Here is a 23,914-nt window from a genome sequence, read left to right as displayed (position 1 = left end):
TCCTCCTCATTTCCCGCTAGAATTTACCATTTTATTGTGAAGTTTGGGTTCCTCATTTCTCTGCCATTGAAAAAATAGTTTTAATTCATGTGTGTATTTGTGTATTCAACGTGTTAGTTTCTTTTTTGCTTGATTTTGAGTTTTTTGTGTCTTGAGAAATTCTCATGTATGATAATGTGCTAAAGATTTACATATGTTTATTAAAAGTTTTGATTTTGCTTTTGATATTTAAGTCCTTTTATCATTCAGGAACTAATGTTTTGGAGTGGTTTGAAATAGGAAAGTAATCTCATTTTTTTACATATACATAACAAATTTTCCCCTGAATTGAATAGACACTTATTTTTCCAGTACTGTAGATGGTATCTGCCAGACCATCTACATTAGCTACCACAGTTTTATATATGTATTTCTTTTTATGGGTCTTTGTTTTATTCTACTGGTCATTTCTCTATCCACAAAGAAATCACACTCTAAATTACTATGATTTTGTAATAAGTTCCATTTTATAGAGGTCAAATTCTTCCTCCTTCTCTTTTAGTGTTTTGTTTTTATGATTTTGATTTTCACATACATTTTAAAGTAAGTGTGTCAGGTTTCATAAAAAAATACCCTGCTGCAGTTTTGATTGGAGTTGTATTAAGTTTATGAATGGATTTTGAGAGACTGGCTTCTTAACAATATTAAATTGTCCTAGCCAAACCATGGCCTATCATACTGTATTCTTAGGCCTTCTTTTATTTTATTTTATTTTTTAGTTTTTATTTTTACATATAGAATTTATACTCCTTTTGTTAGATTTCAAGAAAAAAATTATAATTCTATTGCTTATATAAAATAAAACATTAAAAATAAATTTATAAAAATATTTGTTGCTGTCAAATAGCAATGCTCTTAGCTTTTTAATATCTACTATATATCCTACCACTGCAGTGTATTCAGTCTCCTATGATTTATATTAATTTGTTCATAAGGATGTTTGAATTTTCCATTTTAATCTTTATTTTTTCCATTTTATTTGGGTGACTAAGTTATTTTTGTATCTTTTAAATTAGAATCTTATTTCAATACTTCTTTTTGGATATGTTTATCAACTTCAAAACTGCTCATTTAAAAAAAAATGCTGACATAATGTATTTTAAATTATTGTTTGTTCCTAGCATTTAAGTTAATTACATTAATGGAGAAAGTGATCTGTATGGTACCTATATTTTGTAGTGTATTGATATCAGTTTTATGTCCCATTCTTCAGAGAAGTTTATAACTTGTTTACAGTTAGTCAGTTAATAAATGATATGGTTAGACAGCCCAAAAAAGAGAAAAAAAAAAAAACTTGTCTGAATCCAAAGTTCATACTTCTAAAAATTTACTATGAAATTAAAGAATATATCCTATACTGGCTTTGTGAAATAAATCTTTGGTTATGCAGCCTGAAATATCTGATAAGGCCTTAATGAAAGTTAACCTACATTTTGCTGTATTAGTTTTGTTTTGCTGTCTTAACAAATTGTTATAAATATGGTAGTTTAAAACAATACAAATGTATTATTTTGTAGTTCTGTAGGTCAGTAACTTAGCAGTCGATTTCTCTACTCTGAAGTTCACAGGCTGAAATTAAGATATCAACTGGGTTCTTGGAGAGGCTCTGTCTCTGAGATTATTTGGGGTGTTGCTAGAACACAGTCCCTTGCAGACATAAGACTGAAGTCTTTTTTTTTCTTGCTGGTTGTCAGTAAGGGTCACCCTTACCTTCACAGGCTTCTCATTACCCTCACACTGGGGCCCCTACATCTCAACCAGTGAATCCTTATTTATGGAATTTCTTTGGTATCCCTTTCTGCTCACTCCCTATTGCCTCCAGTGGAGAAGGTTCTCTGCTCTTAAATGCTCACATGATTAGATTGAATCCTCCTGGGTGATACTGCCGTTTACTGGTGACGAGTTCTGCTCCCTCTAATGTTGAAGTTTGAACACTAGAGAAGCACGCCAAGGCAAGCATATTAAGCAGGTTTTATTTAAAGGTAGTAATAAGAGCAGTGGTTGGTTCATTCGTGGAGCGAGCTGGGGGTGAGCCAGGCATCCTACATTGTGGAGGTAGGCGGCGGGCAGCTATCCCGCCCAGCCAGCAGGCCAAGGACAGACGTCATAACTGAGCAAACCCGCCTGACCCCTGCACCTAGGTCGGTGCCATCACTGGGTGGTCGTAGTCGCGGAGCGAACTGACGGGTGAGTCAGGCCGCTTGCATTGCAGAGGTAGCAGGCAGGCACCCAACCCACCTGCCTTGCAGAGTTGGGTGGTGGATAGCCAACCCGCCCAACCACCAGGCCAAAGACGGAAGCCACCACTGAACAATCCTGCCCGACCACCACGCTGAGGTTTGTCGCCATCATGGAATTAGCCAGAGGCTTCTTTATAGGCTGGTGCAGGCATTCTAAATTACTCCTTAGGGCGTGGCCATCATCACTGGAAGGGCAACTCCCTTCCTGAGATACTTACAGGTAATTAGAGGACCTTTGACAAGACCCAGGAGCCAAGAAGAGGAGGTATTGAGAGACTCGGGACCAACTCAGAGTCACTAGGGAATATACCCCACCTGAAGGCCACCACCCCAAGAAGGCCAGCCTCCTAGTGGAGCATCACATTATCAAGTTCCTCCAAGACTTCAGGCTATTGAAGGCTAAGAGGAGAGTTATTGGAAATCTACAGAGACAATATTAGTCAATAGAGGAAATCTGCAACATCCCAGAGTTTCACTATTAGAGGGATAGATACCTGAACAATATGAGAAAACAAGGGAAGAAAATGCCCCAAACAAACTTAGATGGTATAGCAATAATATCCAATGACAGCATGGCAGAAGAAATGTCAGAAAGGGAGTTCAGAATGTACATAATTAAAACGATCAGGGAAGCTAATGAGGACATGAAAGAGAAAATGCAGGCATTGAATGATCGCAACAATCGACAGTTAAAAGAGCAAATACAGGAAGCAAAAGATCATTTCAATAAAGAGTTAGAGATATTGAAAAAAAAACAAACAGAAATCCTTGAAATGAAGGAAACAATAAACCAAATTAAAAACTTCATAGAAAGCATAACCAATAGGATAGTACACCTAGAAGACAAAACGTCAGATATTGAAGACAAAATATTTAATCTTGAAAATAAAGTTGACCAAACAGAGAAGACAGTAAGAAATCATGAACAGAATCTACAAGAACTATGGGATATCATGAGAAGACCAAATTTAAGAATTATCGGGATTGAGGAAGGCTTAGAGAAACAAACCAAAGGAATGAACAATCTATTCAATGAAACAATATCAGAAAATATCCCAAATCTGACAAATGAAATGGAAAATCAAATAAAAGAGGCTTATAGGACTCCAAATACACAAAATTACAATAGACCCACACCAAGGCACATTATAATGAAAATACCTAACATACAAAATAAAGACAGAATTTTAAAGGTTGTGAGAGAAAAGAGTCAAATTACATTCAGGGGGAAACCAATATGGATATCAGCAGATTTTTCAATCCAGACCATAAAAGCTAGAAGGGCCTGGAACAACATTTACCAAGCCCTGAAGAAAACGGATGCCAACCAAGAATCTTATCCCTAGCAAAACTTACCTTCAGATTTGATGATGAAATAAAATCCTTCCATGATAAACAAAAGCTAAAAGAATTTACAAAAGGAAAGCCAGCTTTACAGAACATTCTCAGCAAAATGTTTCATGAGGAAGAGATGAAAAACAAAGATGTAAATCAGCAAAGGGAGGAACTACCCTAAAGGAACAGCCAAATAAAGGAGAAATCAGGTCATGTCAAAAAAAAAAAAAAAGAGCCAAATAACCAGGAGTACAAATCATATCTCAATAATAACCCTGAATGTTAATGGCCTGAATTCATCAATCAAAAGACATAGACTGGCAGATTGGATTAAAAACAAAGAACCAGCAATTTGGTGCCTGCAAGAGACTCTCTCATAGAAAGAGATACCCATAGACTAAAGGTGAAAGGATGGGGAAAAACATACCATGCACACGGACACAGCAAAAAAGCTGGAGTATCCATCCTCATTTCAGATAATGTGGACTTCAAGCCAAAGTTAGTCAGAAGGGATAAAGAAGGACATTTCATACTGCTTAAGGGAAGCATAAATCAGCAAGATATAACAATCATAAACATCTATGCCCCAAACAGTAGCTCATCCATATACATCAAAGAAGTCCTTCTCAATGCCAGAAACCAAATAGACCATAACACAATAATACTAGGTGATTTTAACACACCTCTTTCACCACTGGACAGATCTTCCACACAAAAATTGAACAAAGAAACCATAGATCTCAATAACACAATCAACAATTTAGACTTAACAGACATTTATAGAATATACCATCCAACAAAGAACGAATACACTTTCTTCTCAGCAGCACATGGATCCTTCTCTAAAATAGACCATATTTTATGCCACAAAGTTACTGTTAGCAAATACAAGAAGATAGAGACACTACCTTGTATTCCATCAGATCATAATGGATTGAAATTAGTAATAAATGACAGAGTAAAAAACAGAAACTACTCCTACACCTGGAGATTAAATAATACACTATTATATGATGAATAAATAACAGAAGATATCAGGAAGGAAATTAAAAAATTCTTAGAGGTAAATAAGAACAAAGAAACAACATATCAAAATCTCTGGGACACTATGAAAGCAGTACTTAGAGGAAAATTTATTTCATGGAGCGCATTCAATAAAAGAAGAAAAACTCAACAAATAAATGACCTAACACTACAGCTCAAAGCCCTAGAAAAAGAAGAACAGAGCAACACCAAAAGTAGTAGAAGACAGGAAATAGTTAAAATCAGAGCTGAAATCAATAAAATTGAAACAAAAGAAACAATAAAAAAATTGACAAAATAGTTGGTTCTTTGAAAAAATAAACAAAATTGTTAAACCCTTAGCCACACTAACAAAGAGAAGAAGAGAGATTATCCAAATTACTGTAATTTGAAATGAACAAGGAAATATCACAACAGACACGATTGAAATACAAAATGTAATTAGAAGCTATTTTGAAAATCTATACTCCAACAAAATAGAAAATCTCGAAGACATCAACATGTTTCTGGAGACAGATGAATTACCTAAACTGAACCAGGAGGACATACACAATTTAAATAGATCAATTTGAAGTAATGAAATAGAAGAAATCATCAAAAGCTTACCAACAAAGAAAAGTCTGGGACCAGATGGTTTCTCAGCCAAGTTCTACAAAACCTTTAAAGAAGAGCTCATTCCAATACTTCTCAAAGTATTTCATGAAATAAAAGAGGAGGGAATCCTCCCAAACTCATTCTATGATGCCAATATCACCCTGATACCTAAACCAGACAGAGACACATCGAAGAAAGAAAATTTCAGACCAATATCCTTAATGAACATCAACGCAAAAATTCTCAACAAAATCGTAGCAAATCGCAAATAAAAATATATTAAAAAGATAGTGCACTATGATCAAGTGGGTTTTATCCCAGTGATGCAAGGTTGGTTCAACATCTGGAAGTCAATAAATGTCATTCACCATTCTGTTATTTTTTCCCTCCCCCCCCACCCCTCCCACCCCTCTTTTCCCTCTATACAGTCCTTCCTCCATTCTTGCCCCCCTCCCTAACCCTAACTCTAACCCTAACACTAACCCCTCCCACCCCCCATTATGTGTCATCATCCACTTATTAGCGATATCATTCTTCCTTTGGTTTTTTGAGATTGGCTTATCTCACTTAGCATGATATTCTCCAATTTCATCCATTTGCCTGCAAATGCCATAATTTTATCATTCTTTATGGCTGAGTAATATTCCATTATATATATATATATATATATATATATACCACAGTTTCTTTATCCATTCATCCATTGAAGGACATCTAGGTTGGTTCCACAATCTGGTTATTGTGAACTGAGTGGCTATGAACATTGATGTGGCTGTATCTCTGTAATATGCTGATTTTAAGTCCTTTGGGTATAGGCCAAGGAGTGGGATAGCTGGGTCAAATGGTGGTTCCATTCCAAGTTTTCTAAGGAGTCTCCACACTGCTTTCCAGAGTGGCTGCACTAATTTGCAGCCCCAGCAGCAATGTATGAGTGTACCTTTCTCCCCACATACTCGCCAACACCTGTTGTTGCTTGTATTCTTGATAATCGCCATTCTAATTGGGGTGAGATGGAATCTTAGGGTGGTTTTGATTTGCATTTCTCTTATTACTAGAGATGTTGAACATTTTTCCATATGTTTGTTCATTGCTTGTAGATCTTCTTCTGTGAAGTGTCTATTCATTTCCTTAGCCCATTTGTCGATTGGATTATTTGCATTCTTGGTGTGGAGTTTTTTGAGTTCTTTATAGACTCTGGAGATTAGTGCTCTATCTGAAGTATGATTGGCAAAGATTTTCTCCCACTCTGTAGGCTCTTTCTTTGCATTGCTGATAGTTTCCTTTGCTGAGAGAAAGCTATTTAGTTTGAATCTATCCCAGTTATTGATTCTTGCTTTTATTTCTTGTGCTATGGGAGTCTGGTTGAGGAAGTCTGGTCCTAAGCCGACATGTTGAAGCTCTGGACCTACTTTTTCTTCAAAAAATAACAGAATGAATCAAAAAATATTACCCTGTATGCCATGTACAAACAGAGAAACAACATGTATCCCATTTGTTTACAATAAAAAATAAATAAAGAAAGTAAGAAAAAAAAAGCTTAATTTGCATCAAGAAGTGATAAAACATGTTGGCATGATTTAAAATCCCCTTAATTTGGGGGTACAATTCATGTTGCTGATAAAGAGTAGATAATTGGAAGAGAATTCTAAATTCTCATTTTCCCAGTTCACTTTTGTGGGTTTTACTTTTAATGGAGGCTTCTCATTATTAAGCCTAATGTATGAAAAAACTAGTAGATGGTATGCTTAAGCATAAAAGGTATCATTCTCTACTAAGTTAATTTAGCTTATACCACCCAATTAAAAAAAAAACTTAAAGTAGGTTCTCTTCTGTGGATTATGGACTATGCTCTATCTCATTTAAAATTATGAAGCAATAATTTACTAATATAAATATACTTTCTCTGGTTGTTTCTGAATTTTCCACAAATTTGGTATATTTTAGAACTAGCTGATTGTCCATTTTGCCATAAAGCTATTGTTCTAGGTGCCCATTTTATTACTATCTACCTAGTTTGCATTTATTAAAATGTGTTAATCTGGGTGATATAGCAGATCATCAAATAAAAAAATAAAACTTGTTACTGAAAAAAAATAAATAAATGTCATTCACCATATCAATAGACTTAAAGTCAAGAATCACATGATAATTTCAATAGATACAGAAAGCGCATTTGATAAAATACAGCATCCCTTCATGCTCAAAACACTGGAAAAAATAGGGATAATGGGAACATTCCTTAACATTGTAAAGGCTATCAATGCTAAACCCATGGCCAATATCATTCTAAATGGTGTAAAACTGAAAGCATTCCCTCTAAAAACTGGAACAAGGCAGGGATGCCTTCTTTGACCACTTCTATTCAACATTGTCCTTGAGACTCTAGCCAGAGCAATTAGACAAACCAAAGAAAATAAAGGTATATGAATAGGAAAAGAAGAACTCGAACTATCCCTATTTGCTGATGACATGATTATATATTTAGAGGAACCAGGAAATTTCACCTGAAAACTTTTAGAACTCATAAGTGAATTCAGTAAAGTAGCAGGATATAAGATCAGTGCTCATAAATCTAATGCATTTTTATACATAAGTGATGAATCTTCAGAAGAGAAGTTAGGAAAACTACATTCACAATAGCCTCGAAAAAAATAAAATAGTTGGGTATCAATCTAACAAAAGAGGTGAAAGACCTCTACAATGTGAACCAGAGAACACTAAAGAAAGAAATTAAAGAAAACCTTAGAAGATGGAAAGAACTAAAATATTCTTGGATAGGCAGAATTAATATTGTCAAAATGGCCATACTGCCAAAAGTGCTATACAGATTCAATGCAATTCCAATTAAAATCACAATGATGTACTTTACAGAAATAGAGCAAGCAAGTATGAAATTCATCTGCAAGAATAAGAAACCCAGAATAGCTAAAGCAATCCTTAGCAGGAAGAGTGAAGCAGGGGGTATCTCAATACCAGAACTTCAACTATATAAAGCAATAGTAACAAAAACGGCATGGTATTGGCAGCAAAACAGAAAGGTAGATCAGTGGTACAGAATAGAGGACACGGACACAAACCCAAATACATACAATTTTCTAATACTAGACAAAGGGTCCAAAAATATGCAATGGAGAAAAGATAGCCTCTTCAACAAATGGTGCTGGGAAAACTGGAAAACCATATGCAACAGAATGAAACTAAACCCCTATCTCTCACCCTGCACAAAAATCAACTCACAATGGATCAAGGACCTTGAAATCAGACCAGAGACCCTGCATCTTATCGAAGAAAAAGTAGGTACAAATCTTCAACTTGTTGGCTTAGGATCAGACTTCCTTAACAGGACCCCCCATAGCTCAAGAAATAAAAGTAAGAATCAATAACTGGGACAGATTCAAACTAAATAGCTTTCTCTCAGCAAAGGAAACTATCAGCAATGCGAAGAGAGAGCCTACAGAGAGGGAGAAAATCTTTGCCACTTATACTTCAGATAGAGCACTAATTTCCAGAATATATAAAGAACTGAAAGAACTCTACATGAAGAATACAAATAACCCAATCAACAAATGGGCTAAGGATTTGAACATATACTTCAGAGAAAAAGATCTACAAGCAATCAACAAACATGAAAAAATGTTCACCATCTTTAGTAATAAGAGAAATGCAAATCAAAACTACCCTTTAGATTCCATCTCACCCCAATTAGAATGGTGATTATCAAGAATACAAGTAACAATAGGTATTGGAGAGGATGTGGGGAAAAAGGTACACTTATACATTGCTGGTGGGACTGCAAATTAGTGCAGCCACTCTGGAAAGCAGTGTGAAGATTCCTCAGAAAACTTGTAATGTAACCACCATTTGACCCAGCTATCCCACTCCTCAGTTTATACCCAAAGGACTTAAAATCAGCATACTACAGAGATACAGCCACATCAATGTTCATAGCTGCTCAATTCACAATAGCCAGATTGTGGAACCAACCTAGATGCCCCTCAATTGATGAATGGATAAAGAAACTGTGGTACATATGTACCATGGAATATTACTCAAACATAAAGAATAAAAAAATTGTGGCATTTGCAGGCAAATGGATGCATTTGGAGAATATCATGCTAAGTGAGATAAGCCAATCTCAAAAAACCAGAGGATGAATGATCTCACTGATAAGCGGATGATGACACATATAGGGGGTGGGAAGGGGGTAAGAATGGAGGAAGGAGGGACTCTATAGAGGGATAAGAGGAGTGGGAGAGGTGGGGGGGAGAAAAAAGTAACAGAATGAATCAAAAACTATTACCCTTGGTAAATGTATGATTACACAAATGGTATGCCTCTACTTCATGTACAAACAGTGAAACAAGATGTATCCCACTTGTTTACAATAAAAATGAATTAAAAAATATATAAAAGTAGTAATAATATAGACTTCTCCCGGGAGGGAGAAGTGGGCCATGGCTGATGTTCTGGAAACCCAAGAAGTGAGCAGGGCCCTACATTTTTTATAGTTTAAGGTCTCTTTTGTTCTCCAAAAGAGGTTAAGGTCTCTTTTGTTCCCCTTTATCTCTCCTTCTTGCCTATGTGACTAGGCCAGGTTTTGCAGGTGAGATGCATAAAGTGAGAAGGAATGGGCAGGAGGAGGGCCAAAGTGATTCAGACAGGCAAGAGCCCAGGGGGCATTAATTAGCAGCTCCTTGCCTGCAATTCTTGATAAGGGAAGGTAAATTTGGTAATCAATGGGCTCCAGATATTCCATTCTCCCAGGGGCAGTCTCCAACTTCCAGAGGCAGTTGGCTTTCATAGACGCCATTTCCTCTATTTGACCCGATCCCCTATTTCTACACTAACTGCTTGTCCCCAACTCTGGCTTTATGGGTAATGTAGGATACTCTCCCTATGTTAAGGTCCATAACCTTAATCACATCTACAAAGTTCCTTTTGATAATAAAGCACATATTCATAAGTTTATTTTAATTAATTAATTTATTTTTAACTTTTGAAATAGGGTCTCACTAAGTTGCTTAGGGTCTTGCCAGGTGGCAGAGGCCAGCTTTGAGCTTGCAATTCTCAACCATTGGGATTACAGATGTGTGCCACCATGCCTGACAGAAAGATTTTTGTAAAAATTCTGGGGGTAAGAATAATGGAACTAAGAAGTTTTTGGAGTGTCTAGTTTTTGTGAAAGATAGATTTTTCTCCTTTGCCAACATTTATGACACTATATTTCATGTAAGTAGAGAAACTTTATCTTCTTGATGATAGTGGGCACTTTCAATGACCACTTCCTAATGCTTTCGCAGGATACCGTGAGCTATTTTAAAGTAATTGGTAGACATACAGGCCTCCTGAATAAAATAATTGGAGATTATAAACAGATGAACCAAGGTTAGTGTTGTATGTAACAAAGTAAGATGACTATCAAAGCATGTTACAAGTGCTTAAATTTCAGTGCAATTCCACATTATTGGGTATTGCCATTGTGTTGGGGTTAAGAATATAAAGTTGTAAACACCAGGATGTTGCATTTGAGGAACTTGCAACATGGGCTTGCAACATGGGTGTGAAGAAAGAGCAGAAAGGTGTAAACCAATTTCTGTCATCCTAGACCCTAGAGTTGAGAGATGGATATAAAGAGGGATGAGGTACCTTTGGGAGATCTGCCTCTCTAGGACTGATCTTGTAAGAATATGTAAGAATCGAGGCCATGCAGTGGAGCTCAGAGAAGTTTGAGTCTAATCAGACACAAATATGTTTATATATATACCAACTGAAAAAGAAGTGGTACTGGTTAGGGATACAGGATAACCAAGGAATGAAGTGAAGCAATTGGAATTGATGAGAGTTGAAATTCAAGACCTTTGACTTGACTCCACTGGCAACAAAGTCATAATATATATGGCCCAAGGGGGTTATAGGAGCAGGCTTTCCCTGCCTCTATTAATATTTTTCCTTCTATAACTTTTTGTGCCTGTTTTATTTTATTTTATTTTATTTTCATTTCTTTTTTTTCTTTTTGACCTCGATTTTAACTCAAGAGGAAAAGAATCACAGTCTCGAGTACAGAATTCATCTTCTACTAGTTGTGTGACCTTGGGGAAGGTATCCAGCCTCTAAGATCCCTACATAACTCAGTTGTGAAATGAGAAATCATTTGTATCTGGCAACATTTTGAAATGATGTCCTGTGATCTATTAAAAGCACTAAGTACAGTGCCTGTTCTGTGTTAGAGGACAGGAAATGATAGGCCTCTGTTAGCTCTTCCTTATTGTGTCAGTTTTCGATACATAAGCTCTTTGTTATTGTAACTTTTTAATTTAAGCATATTTAGAATAATTTTGTTTCTAAATATGAAAATCAATTTTAAAGCTAATTTGGTCAGTAAACTTATAAAATTCCATTTATTCATTATAATTTCTTGGTTGTTTTTGTTTTATAACTTATGAACAACTCAATTTCGCTCGCTAGTTTGACTATGAGTCTTAACCCAGATTTCATATGAGAATCATCTGGGAAGCTTTCAGAAATGTTTGTATCCAGGCACTACTCCAAGGCATTTAATTCAGAATTTTTGATTGTGGGCCTAATTATTATTATTTTGTAAAAGCTCTTTATTTCTGAAGTGGCAATACACTGTCTACTCAGTTTTAGAGCTGATCTGAGGATTACATTAAAAATCTATTCAAAATAATTTAATAAGAGGAGAACTGAAATAAAATGTAAAGTGATCTTAAAATATTTTTGAACTATTTTTTCTGTTCTTGAAGGGCTTACCATTTACTTAGAGAAAAAAGACAAAAACATAAAATGTTCAAAATAACATGCCACTTACTAAATGGAAGTAAAGAAGAATAAAAGTGCTAGGGATGCCCTCCAACCTCAGTGTGTAGGCAGTCCTCAGTGAACATATTGCTACGGCTTTCTCTAAAAACCTCAAATATTTGTGCCTCAGAAAAGAACAAGAATAATAACAGTCTTGGTGATAGAGAGGGATATTAGGAAGGTAATTTTATCCAGTCTACTTGTCTAAATTTGCTTTTTTCAGATGTAAATTCATCAAATCCTTCAACAAAATATTTATTGCCTACTATGTACTTTCTGGGCTTTTTTCTTAAAAGCTAACTTGAAGAGGTAGTCTGAAGCACTTGTCTATGGCATAGACATTTGAGCTGGAACCTCTGGGTTTTAATTTTGGCTCCACAACATCCTTTTTACTTATCATTAACATTTTTTAATGTTACTATGATGTAACAGTCCCCTTTATGTAAGAGTAATGATAAAAAGATATTACTTCCCAGAGTTGCAGAAGGTTTAATATATTAATAAATGTAACATATTCATAACTGTAACTGTGCATGGCCAGTAATAATAGACAACTGTGTGTTTGCTATGATATTCTTCATTTATTTTTGAAGATAATTTATTTTGAAGATAATGCTTTAAATAAACTCTGACCAAATGGAAATAGTGCATGAAAACATGTATGTCCTGCTTCCAAGACATACTCAAATATATGGATTGCAGTTTTCTAAGGTACCATCTTATTTTATTGAACATCTGTAACAACATGAATGAGTGTAGTGAATTAAGCCACACACAGGAGGAGAACTGCTTTATGAGATTGCTTATTTTTAAATCTAAATAAAATAGAATTTGTGGAAGTAGAGAGTAGAATGATTACCAGAGGCTTGTGGGGGTGGGGCGGGATGGTGGCAGGTGGGGAAAGAGATGTTGATCGAAGGATGCAAAGTTTCAGTTAGACAGGAGGAATAGACTCTGATGTGTCACACAATATGGTGACTATATTTAATAATAATTCACTGCATGTTTCAAAATAGCAAAAAGTGAATTTCTAATATTCTTACTATAAGGACATGATAAGTATTTGGGGTGATACGTAACTATTAGCCTGATTTGATCATTCTGCAATGTATTGACATATTGAAACATCATATAGTACCCCATGAATATGTACACTAAATTAAAAATAAAATGAATCTTAAAAAGAGAAGATTGAAAAGAGTATTAAAAGACATAAAAATAAAGTAAGAACAGAAAGCAGTGAGAGTGTTTATAATAGTGGCATCTCTCCTACTTTTGGGTCAGGGAAGAACTCAAGAGGAGTTAAGTAGAGCTTACTTAGAAACCTGAGGATGCATAGTTAATGAGGTGAAGAGCTTGCAGGCAGGTGGTGAGGTATAAAGGAGTGGCTTATGCAGACAGAATTCCAGAGAGAGGACACAAATGAAAACTCTTTAAAGTCTTGAAACTTTACCAGTGAATATAAGATCCATTGTCACATAAGTGTGGAGTTGCAGAAAACAGTGCTGAGACTCTCTAGAGCTCTCAAAACCCAGAATAGTATAGTAAGGGCAAAACAAGAAATCGAACTTTAGCTGGAAGAATGTACTCATTTGATGACAACACTAGCTGATTTAGGAGAACTAAGTTTTACAGTCATTCAGAGCAGAAAGAAACATGCTTTTCCAAGGGGGTTTCTAGTGAGAGAAAGGAAGAGGGCTGTTCAAGACTCTTGAAGGGGCTGGCAATTGCCATGATCCTCAAAGAGGAAACAGGGAGAGAGAGACCTGCAGCCTGTGGGTCTAGGTCAGGGTTCTTTTCTTTTATATTGACTATGTTTTGACCCTTGCCTTGTTTGTTCAGCTAGGATTGTGTCTAAGCAGAGCTTCAGCATCTGTTCTTAACTTCAACTGCAGCCTCATCCTTTTACCCATGTGCCGAACACTCCTGGCTTATCTTCGAGGATCCCAGAAGGTAAGGAAAAGAATATCCTCATATGAATTTCAACATAAAATTAAGTGTTATGGTCACATCTTAGTTCTGCTTAACCTTCATGGTCTGACTTTTGTTTAGTGATTTCCTCAAAAATGATGGTAAGGTTCATGTTAACCGTCAAGGTGATCCATGAGTTCTCCTACAATACTAGGATAGAGCAGAGGATCGAAGAAATATTAGCAGTGGTTTCAGGCACTGTGCTGATCACTCCATGCATAAAATTGTGAATTCCCCAATGATTCTGCAATCAGGTATAATCAGTTCCATTTTGCACTTGAGGAACCTGGGGATTGGAAAGCAAAAGTGAGTTGACCAAGATCATGACTAGTGAAGGCGAAGCTGAAATTCACCCGACTTTTGAGCTCCCTCTACCATACCTTGCCTCCTTAAGGTTCTGTATTTTCACTTAACTACATTCAGGTGAACAAGTTAGAGCCCTGTGACCTTCGAGCAACATATGCTAGTGTTGACAACCTATCCCTACTTAACACACACACACACACACACACACACACACACATTTTGAACTTAAAAAATATGTCTTGATCAAATAGTGATCACAATGTGCACTATTTACTGTTGTAAAATGAAGGATATAAGAAAACAAAAAAGCACAGTCTATTAAAGCTCAAATAAAATTCTTTTATCTTTGATTATTCTTGTATACATATGTGGGAGTGTGCACTGTGTACACATATGAATTCACTCATCACTAAAACAGTAAGGCACTAATGGGCAGATAGTAGTATAAAATGAATTTTTAACTTGAGGTGGCTTTGATGATCTGTTCATATGTGCAACTTACTCTAGTAAAACTTCTCAATCTTTTCATGTAATTATATTTGGAAACTTTATTTTTAAGGCAGCAATTTGTGGAAGTAACTCCTTCCCTGGGTTGCCTACCATTGTAAAATGCTAGGTTTTGATCCCTATGACTGGCTTTTGGCTTGGCAAGAAGAAAGAGAAGAGAAGTGGCAGGAAATAAAAAGTACCTACCTAAGTCTCCCAGTATTTAATGAGTCTTCAAAAATTGTTTCACAGTGTGAAATACAGATATTCAAAGATGCTTGACATTTATTTTTCTACAAGATCGAGTAGGCATTTAAAACCCTAGATGAGATTGCCTCATTTAAAAATAATCTTATATTTTTGGCTAGAAAAGGAAATCATATATACTGTGAAATTCAAAGATCACAGAAATATGTAAAATTGTCAGAGAAAGTTTCTCCTGATCCTACTCTGCCAGAGTAACTACTGATGACAGTTTAGAGACATTAACATCCAATGCCATTAATTTGGAACAACTTAAAGTCACAGTAGAGTTTATATTTTATAACTTTATGACCTAATGATATCTTTCATTTAAAAAAATCAATAACATAATCTTTTCACATTATTTTTAATGGTTTGAATGTTTCATTGACTAAGTACATCATAATTCATCCCACTAATTTTTTATTCATAGGCTTCTGCTATATTTCCAAAATTGTCATATATTTAGTGGTATCATAGTGAAAAACATTGTACATCTTTATTGTTTATCTTATTTACCATATTAAATAACATTTATTTAGGTACCAAGCAGGAGAACAAGAAGATTATTGGATAAAAGCAGAACATTTCATATAACCTGTGGTGTTACCATCTGTATTTTCTCAGGTGAGAAAGCCAGATGATGCTAAATATTTTTTCTAGAATTCTACACTTTACTAGTGTTTAAATGTATCATTTTATTGTTCTATACATTATCGGCTGTCATCAACTTGAGCTTTTCTTACATATGTTAGTTTGTACTCTTCCATGAGTTTAAAGAGAATTGTCTAGCCAAAAGTCCCCCCAATTCCCTGTCCCACACTGATGGGGACTATCTCCTGAAAGTGGATAATTTCATTTATAAAATTTGGAAGAAACAGACCAAAAGTTTTCAGGCTCTAAAAGTAATGATATGATATGAGTTTAAATGCTTTAAAAATAGAATGTGAAATATTCATTTACAGAATGTGATTCCCCCAAAAACTATATTTGGTAAATATGTCCTTGATATTAATATTTGGGTATAAAAATAGATGTCAGATTTGTGGAATTTTACCTTAATCTATTTGAAGTTAAATATATAAAGTGAGAATCATTTAATTTTAAGAGTCATTTTAAAATAAAATAAAATACATTTTTATTGAGTGTTCATATGGTAGATTTCAAATTTTTGGAACAGAATGCAATAAACATAGTGATGAAGTGATGGGCCCTGAAGACAGGTTCTGTGAGTTCTACCTCCAGCTGCCATCCACCTTCCTGTGTTAGGTCAACTCTCTGATCCTCAGTTTGTGGTTTCTTTAAGAAGTAAAATGGCCAGGTTTGATGGCGCATGCCTGTAATCCCAGTGACTCGGAAGACTCGGGGAGGAGAATTGCAAGTCAGAGTCTAGCCTCATCAATTTTAAAAGACTCTGAGCAACTTAGTGAGACCCTGTCTGAAAATTAAAAAAAAAAAAAAAAAAAAAAAAAAGTAGGAGCTGGGGATGTGGCTCAGTGGTTAAGCACCTCTGGGTTCAATCACTATATAATTTTGTTTCAGAGGCTAATTATCCCAAAGTCATAACACTTGGCATTTTTATCTGACCATTAGTGATGTGATATAACTTGTGTTGATACTAAAGTCATTTAACTGAACATTAATGTATGGCTACTTTTACTCAGGAATGTTTTGCTCCAGCTATTACCAAGAAATCATTAAACTTTAAGCTTTTATAAAATTATCAAGCGTTTTTGAAACAGGCGTCTTCACTATTTTATCCCAGAACATCTTTCCATTGTTAGTCCCCACCTCTGGAGGTGAGAGGGAAAGAACTTCAGGGATGGGTTTAGAACTCTGGAACAGCTCAGGCTGGAGGGAGAGTCGGGGTCTAGAATGAGATGCGGACCTCAGCTGTGGTAAGGGTGGGATGGGTCAGAGCCAGGAGGGTGAAAGACCAGAAATGGAGGAGGATTAGGAACCTGCGGCATATTTGTTACTTGATTCGTTCTAAACTGTAATTGTGTCCAAATAACTTTGTTGAATTGGAGAACAACCTTGAGACGGAGCTATTTTAGAATACCACTGGATGAGCTTGTGTGCTAGAGGGTTCACACTCTGCCACTCATTAGTGGCCTACTTTGGCTGTTACTTTTCTTTTTGGTACCGCAAATTGAACCCAGGGGTGCGTAATCACTGAGCTGCATCTCAAGCCCTTTTTAAATGTTTTATTTAGAGACAGGGTCTTGCTGAGTTCCTTAAGACCTCTTTAAGTCGCTGAGGCTGGCTTTGAACTCATGATCCTCCTGCCTCAGTCTCCCGAGCTGCTGGGATTATAGGTGTATGCCACCACACCTGGCTAACCTTTGTGTTCTTATCTGTAAATAAGAATGATTCTACCTACTTCACTGTTTTGCTGTGAGAGCTAAATGAAAATATCTACATAAAGTACTTAGCATAACTTCTTCCCAGCTACCTAAAATGAATTGAGGATTCATTTGAGTTAAAAACTTTTTGAGGAAAGTGTGTATCTCAAGGATGTCTCTTATATGCTTGTTATGTAGGACAGTTTTCTCCCCAGGGGAATTCAGAATAGCAATTCTTCTAGGGTGCATTTGTAGTTTTGAACCATAAATAAGTAGTTAACTATAAATTAACATGCAGTTAATTTAAAATGAGAGTTTTTTTTACTATAGATTTCAGTAATGATGAAAATATAGAACATGAAGAATTGTTTAAATAAAGTTTTATGCCTGTGTCATATCACAACCTTTGTTTTACTTCTTTTGAAATTACTTGTTACAATGTTCACTTTTTCTTTTGTAAAAAAAATGGCAAATTATTGTTTAGAGCATATGTAGTAGGTTCACAGCAAAACTGAGCAAAGATTTTCCATATACACTCCCTATACACCTTTATACTCATAGCCTCCAGCATCATCAACATCTCGATTTGGTATGATCAATTTGTTACAATTGAGTCTACATTTGTACATAGTTATTACTCACAGTCCACAGCTTATGTTAGGGCTCACTCTATGTTTTTAATTTTTTAAAATTTGTTCTTAGTTGTACATGATAGTAGAATGTATTTTGACATATCATACAAACATAGAGTATCACTTCCTATTTTTGTGGTTGTACATGTTGTGGAATTACATGGGTCGTGTATTCATATATGAACATAGGAAAGTAATGTCTGATTCATTCTACTGTCAAGGGTTCACTCTTTGTGTTGTGCACTCTATGGGTCTAGACAAGTGTATACTGACATGTATCCACCATTGTAGTATCTTGTAGAGTATTTTCACTGTTCTGTGTTTCTATTGTGCTCTGTTGTTCATCTCTCACTTATCTCTAACCCCTGGCAACCACTGATCTTTTTGTTATTTCCATAATTTTACCTCCTTCCGAATGTCATTCAGTTGGAATCATACAGAACTTAGATTTTTCAGATTGGCTTTGTTCACTTAGTAGTATGAATTTAGGTTCTGTCCATGTATTTTTATGGCTTGGCTGTATTTTTAAGACTTTTTAGCTTTGAATAACATTCCATGGTCTGTATATGCCATAATAATAATCCTTTATCAGATATGACTTTTGCAAATATTTTCTCCCAGTCTGTGGCTTGTCCTTAATGAAGTCCAGCAGCTTATCGATCCTTTTTTTTTTTTTCATGAATCATGCCTTTGGTGCTATATCTAAAGATCATCACCAAATTATAGACTCAATACAATTCCCACCAAAATACCAATGACATTCTTCATAAAAATAGAAAAAACAATCCTAAAAAGCACATGGAAGCACAAAAAATTCAGAATAGCCAAAGCAATCTTGAGCAAAAAGAACAAAGCAGAGGACATCACCCTATCTGGCTTCAAAATACACTACAAACCTGTGGTAACCAAAACAGCATAGTATTGATGTGAGGCAGACACACAGAACCATGGAAACACACTTCAATTAATAGTGTTGGGAAAACTGGGTATTCATTCACGTATAGATTACTGAATGTTGACCCCTACCTTTCACACACACCCACACACTCACAAAATATCAACTCGCAATGGTTCAAAGATATAAGATCTGAAATGATGAAATTACTAGAAAAACCAGGGAAACATTTTGGAATAGGCATACCTCTTTACCACTTTTTTATAAGACTCCTCCCCCCCCAAATCACAGGCATCCAAAGCAAAAAGCAGACAAGCAGGATTATGTTAAACTATGAAGTCTCTGAGGAGCAGAGGAAACAGTTAACAGAGTGAAGAAATAGTCTACAGAATGAGAAAAATAGCTTTAGAAACTATTCATCCAACAAAAGATTAATATTCAGAATATATAAAAAAAATTAAAAACTCAACAACCCAAACAAATAATCTAATTTAAACATGGGCAAATTTTATGAATAGGTACTCTTCAAAAGAAGAATTTCAAATGACCAGTAAGTTTGAAAAACTCATCAACATGACTAGCTAACAGGGAAATACAAATCAAAACCAAATAGAGATAGCATCTCACTCTAGTGACAATGAGCATAATAGAAAACAAAAATAGCAAATACTAGTAAAGATGTGAAGAAAAGGAAATTTGTAGTATTGTTGAGGATATAAATTAGCACAGCCACTGTGGAGATAAGTGTGGAGGTTCTTCAAAACTAAAAACAGATCTACCATATATTTCACCTATAATTATAATGGAATATTATCAAGTCATAAATGAGTGATATCTTATAGTTTGCAGCAAAAAAGTTGGATTTGGAGGATGTTACGTGAAATAAGACACAGACAAATACTGCATGTTTTTTCTCACATGCGAATACTAAAAGAAGTTGATGTGAATATAGAGAATGATTACTAAAGGATGAGAGGAGTGAGAGGAAATGTGAAAAGTTTTTATAATAAATCTCCAAACACAGAGTAACTTCTAATTTTCTACAGTACAGTATGGTGACTACAGTTCACAATAATCTAGTATGCACTTTATGAATAACTGGAAGAGAGGAGCTCAAAGTCTCTAAACACAAAGTGACTATAAGGAGATGAACATGTTAATTCCCATAATTTGATAAGTATATATGGTATACCCTTTGTGAAATGTTACACTATACTTCTTAAATGTGTACAGATATCATGTTTTAAGCAAGAATTTTTAAAAATGTTCAAGAACCTGGACATGTGAATTATCCTGGTTTAATCACCACCCATTGTATACATGTATTGAATTATCACACTGTACTGCATAAACATGTATGACTAAAATTATAATAATTGATTATACTAAATAAAAAGTCATCATCAAACCCAAGGTCATTTACATGTTTTCCTGTATTGACTTTTGGGGTTTTATAGTTTAGAATTTTACATTTAGTTTTGTGATCCATTTTGAATTAATTTTAATAAAATATGTGATTATTATGTCTAGACTAAATTTTTTATTTGTTCTATTGTTATACATGACAACCAGAATGCATTTAGATTCATTGTACACAAATGTAGTACAAATTTTCATTTCTGTGGTTATACACAATGTAGAGTCACACCATTCATGCGATCATGCATGTACATAGGGTAATGATGTCCATCTCATTCCATCATCTTTCCCACCCCCTGTTCCTCCTCTTCCCTCATTCCCCTCTGCCCAATCTAAAGTTTCTTCAATCTTCCCTTGCCACCCACCCTCCCTGCTGTAAAGTATCAGCATCCACTTATTAGAGAAAACATTTGGCCTTTGGTTTGGGGGATTGGCTTACCTTGCTTAGCATGATATTCTCCAACCACATCTATTTACCTACAAATGCCATAATTTTATTCTTTTTTAAGCTTGAGTAATATTGCATTGTGTATATATACCACAGTTTCTTTATCCATTCATCTATTGAAGGACATCTAGCTATTGTGAATTGAGCTGCTATAAACATTGATATGACTGTGTCACTATAATATGCTGATTTTAAGTCCTTTGGGTATAGACTGAGTAGTGGGATAGTTGGGTCAAATGGTGACTCCATTTCAAGTTATCTAAGGAATCTCCATACTGCTTTCCAGAGTAGTTGTACCAATTTGCATTCCCACCAGCAATTTTTCCCCACATCCTCACCAACACTTATTATTGCTTATATTCTTGATAATTGCCATTCTAATTGGAGTGAGATGAAATCTTAGAGTTGCTTTGTTTGCATTTCTCTAATTCCTAGAGATGTTGAACTTTTTTTCATATATTTATTTATTGATTATATGTCTTCTGTGAAGTGTCTGCCCAGTTTCTTAAATCATTTATTGATTGGGTTCTTTGTATTTTTGGTATTAAATTTTTTGAGTTCTTTATAAATCCTAAAGATTAGTGCTCTATCTGACCTGTGTGTGGTAAAGATTTTTTCCCTATCCCGTAGGCTCTCTTTATGTTGATAGTTTTCTTTGCTGAGAAAAGCTTTTTAGTTTTAATCCATCCCATTTATTGATTCTTGATTTTATTTCTTGCACTTTAGGACTCTTGTTAAGGAAGTCATGTTCTAAACCAACGTGATGAAGATTTGGGGCCCACTTTTTCTTCTGTTTGGTTCAGGGTCTCTGGTCTAGTTCCTAGAACTTTGATCCATTTTGAGTTGAGTTTTGTGCAGGGTGAGAAATAGGGGTTTAATTTCATTTTACTGTATATGAATTTCCAGTTTTCCCAGCACCATTTGTTGAACAGGCTATCTTTACTCCATTGTATGTGTTTGGCAAATTTGTCTAGTATGAGATAATAGTTTTTTATGTGGATTTGTCTCTGTGTCCTCTATTCTGTACCATTGGTGTACCTGTCTATTTTGGTGCCATTACTATGCCATTTTTGTTACTATTGCTCTGTAGAATAGTTTAAGGTCTGATATTGCAATGCCTCCTGTTTCACTCTTCTTGCAAAGTATTGCTTTGGCTCTTCTGGGTCTCTGATTTTTCCAAATGAATTTCATGATTGCTTTCTCTATTTCTATGAGGAAAGATGTTGGGATTTTAATTGGAATTGCATTGAATCTGTATAATGCTTTTGGTAGTATGGACATTTTGACAATATTCTGCCTATCCAAGAACATGGAAGATCTTTCCATCTTCTAAGGTTTTCTTTAATTTCTTTCTTTAGTGTTCTGTAGTTTTCATTGTAGAGGTCTTTCACCTCTTTTATTAGATTGATTCCCAAGTATTTTATTTTTTTTTTTTTTGAGGTGATTGTGAATGGGGTAGTTTTCCTAATTTCTCTTTCAGAGAATTCATTACTTATGAATAGAAATGCATTGATTTTATATCGTGCTACTTTGCTGAATTCATTTATTAGTTCTAGAAGTTTTCTGGTGGAATATTTTGGATCCTCTAAATGTAGAATTATGTCATTGGCAAATAGTGATAGTTTGAGTTATTCTTTTCCTATTCATATTCCTTTAATTTCTTTTGTCTAATTACTCGGACTAGAGTTTCCAGGAAGATGTTGAGTACAAGTGGTGAAAGAGGGCATCCCTGTCTTCTTACAGTTTTTAGAGGGATGCTTTAAATTTTCTCCATTAAGAATGATATTGGCCTTGGGCTTAGCATTGATAGACTTTACAATATTGAGGTATGTTCCTACTATCCCTATTTTTTCTAGTATTTTGAACATGAAGGGGTGCTGTATTTTATCAAATGCTGTTTCTGCATCTACTGAATGATCATATGATTAACTTTAAGTCTATTGATGTGATGGATTATATTTACTATTTTCTGTATGTTGAACCACCTTGCATCCCTGGGATGAACCCATTTGACCATGGTGCCTATCTTTTAAGTATGTTTTTGCATGTGATTTGCCAGAATTTTGTTAAGAATTTTGTTAAGAATTTTTGCATCTATGTTTATCAGGGATATTGGTTTGAAGTTTTCTTTCCTTGATGTGTCTTTGTCTGGTTTTGGTATCAGAGTGATAATAGTTTCATAGAATGAGTTTGGAAGGGCTTCCTCTTCTATTTTGTGGAATACTTTGAGGAGTATTGGTATTAGTTCTTCTTTGAAGGTCTTGTAGAACTCGACTGAGTATCCATCTGGTCCTGGGCTTTCCTTTTTTGGTAGGCTTTTGATGGCATTTCATTTTATTTCATTGCTTGAAATTAGTCTGTTTAAATTGTGTATATCCTCCTGATTCAGTTTGGGTAGATCATATGTCTCTAGAAATTTGTCAATGTCATCAAGATTTTTCCATTTTGTTGGAGTGTAGCATTTCAAAATAGTTTCTAATTATCTTTTGTATTTCAATAGTGTCTGTCATGATATTTCCTTTTTTATTACAAATTTTAGTAATTTAAGTTTTCTCTCTCCTTCTCTTTGTTGTGTGGCCAAGGGTTTATCAATTTTGTTTATTTTTTCAAAGAACCAACTTTTTGTTTTGTCAGTTTTTTCAATTGTTTCTTTTGTTTCAGTTTCATTGATTTCAGCTCTTATTTTAATTATTTCCTGTCTTCTACTACTTTGGTGTTGATTTGTTCTTTTTCTAGGACTTTGAGATGTAATGTTTGGTCATTTATTTGTTGACATTTTACTCTTTAAATGAATGAGCTCAATGCATTGAACTTTCCTCTTAGCACTGTCTTCATAGTGTCCCACAGATTTTGATGTTGTAATGTTGTTATCATTTATTTCTAAGAATTGTTTTATCTTCTTCCTGATGTCTTGTTCTATCCACCCATAATTCAATAGCATATTATTTAGTCTCCAGGTATAGAAGTAGCTTCTATTTTTAATTTTATCATTGAGTTCTAATTTCATTCCATTATGATCAGATAGAATACAGGGTAGTATCTCTATTTTTTTATGTTTGCTAAGAGTTGCTGTGTGGCATAACATATGATCTGTTTTAGAGAAGGATCCATGTGCTGCT

The 23,914-nt window shown here is 35.0% G+C and overlaps 1 protein-coding gene across 4 annotated transcripts in view; it reads left to right on the top strand.

The window, feature by feature from the left end:
- The window catches only part of Nox4 (NADPH oxidase 4), a 205,105-nt gene that overhangs the window by 38,914 nt on the left and 142,277 nt on the right, over positions 1–23,914 (top strand). For 2 of the 4 annotated variants that reach the window (XM_047517045.1, XM_047517046.1), the window contains exons 3-4: positions 13,893–14,003; positions 15,599–15,683. In XM_047517045.1, coding sequence (XP_047373001.1) covers positions 13,893–14,003; positions 15,599–15,683 — 196 coding nt within the window. The remainder of the gene's footprint in view (positions 1–13,892; positions 14,004–15,598; positions 15,684–23,914) is intronic. The other 2 variants (XM_047517047.1, XM_047517048.1) reach the window with 1 other exon arrangement.

This window comes from Sciurus carolinensis, chromosome 11 (genome assembly GCF_902686445.1).
Source record: "Sciurus carolinensis chromosome 11, mSciCar1.2, whole genome shotgun sequence".
Lineage (NCBI taxonomy): Eukaryota > Metazoa > Chordata > Mammalia > Rodentia > Sciuridae > Sciurus > Sciurus carolinensis.
The sequence above is the reverse complement of the archived record's forward strand: the minus strand, read 5'-3'. Positions and strand labels throughout refer to the sequence as shown.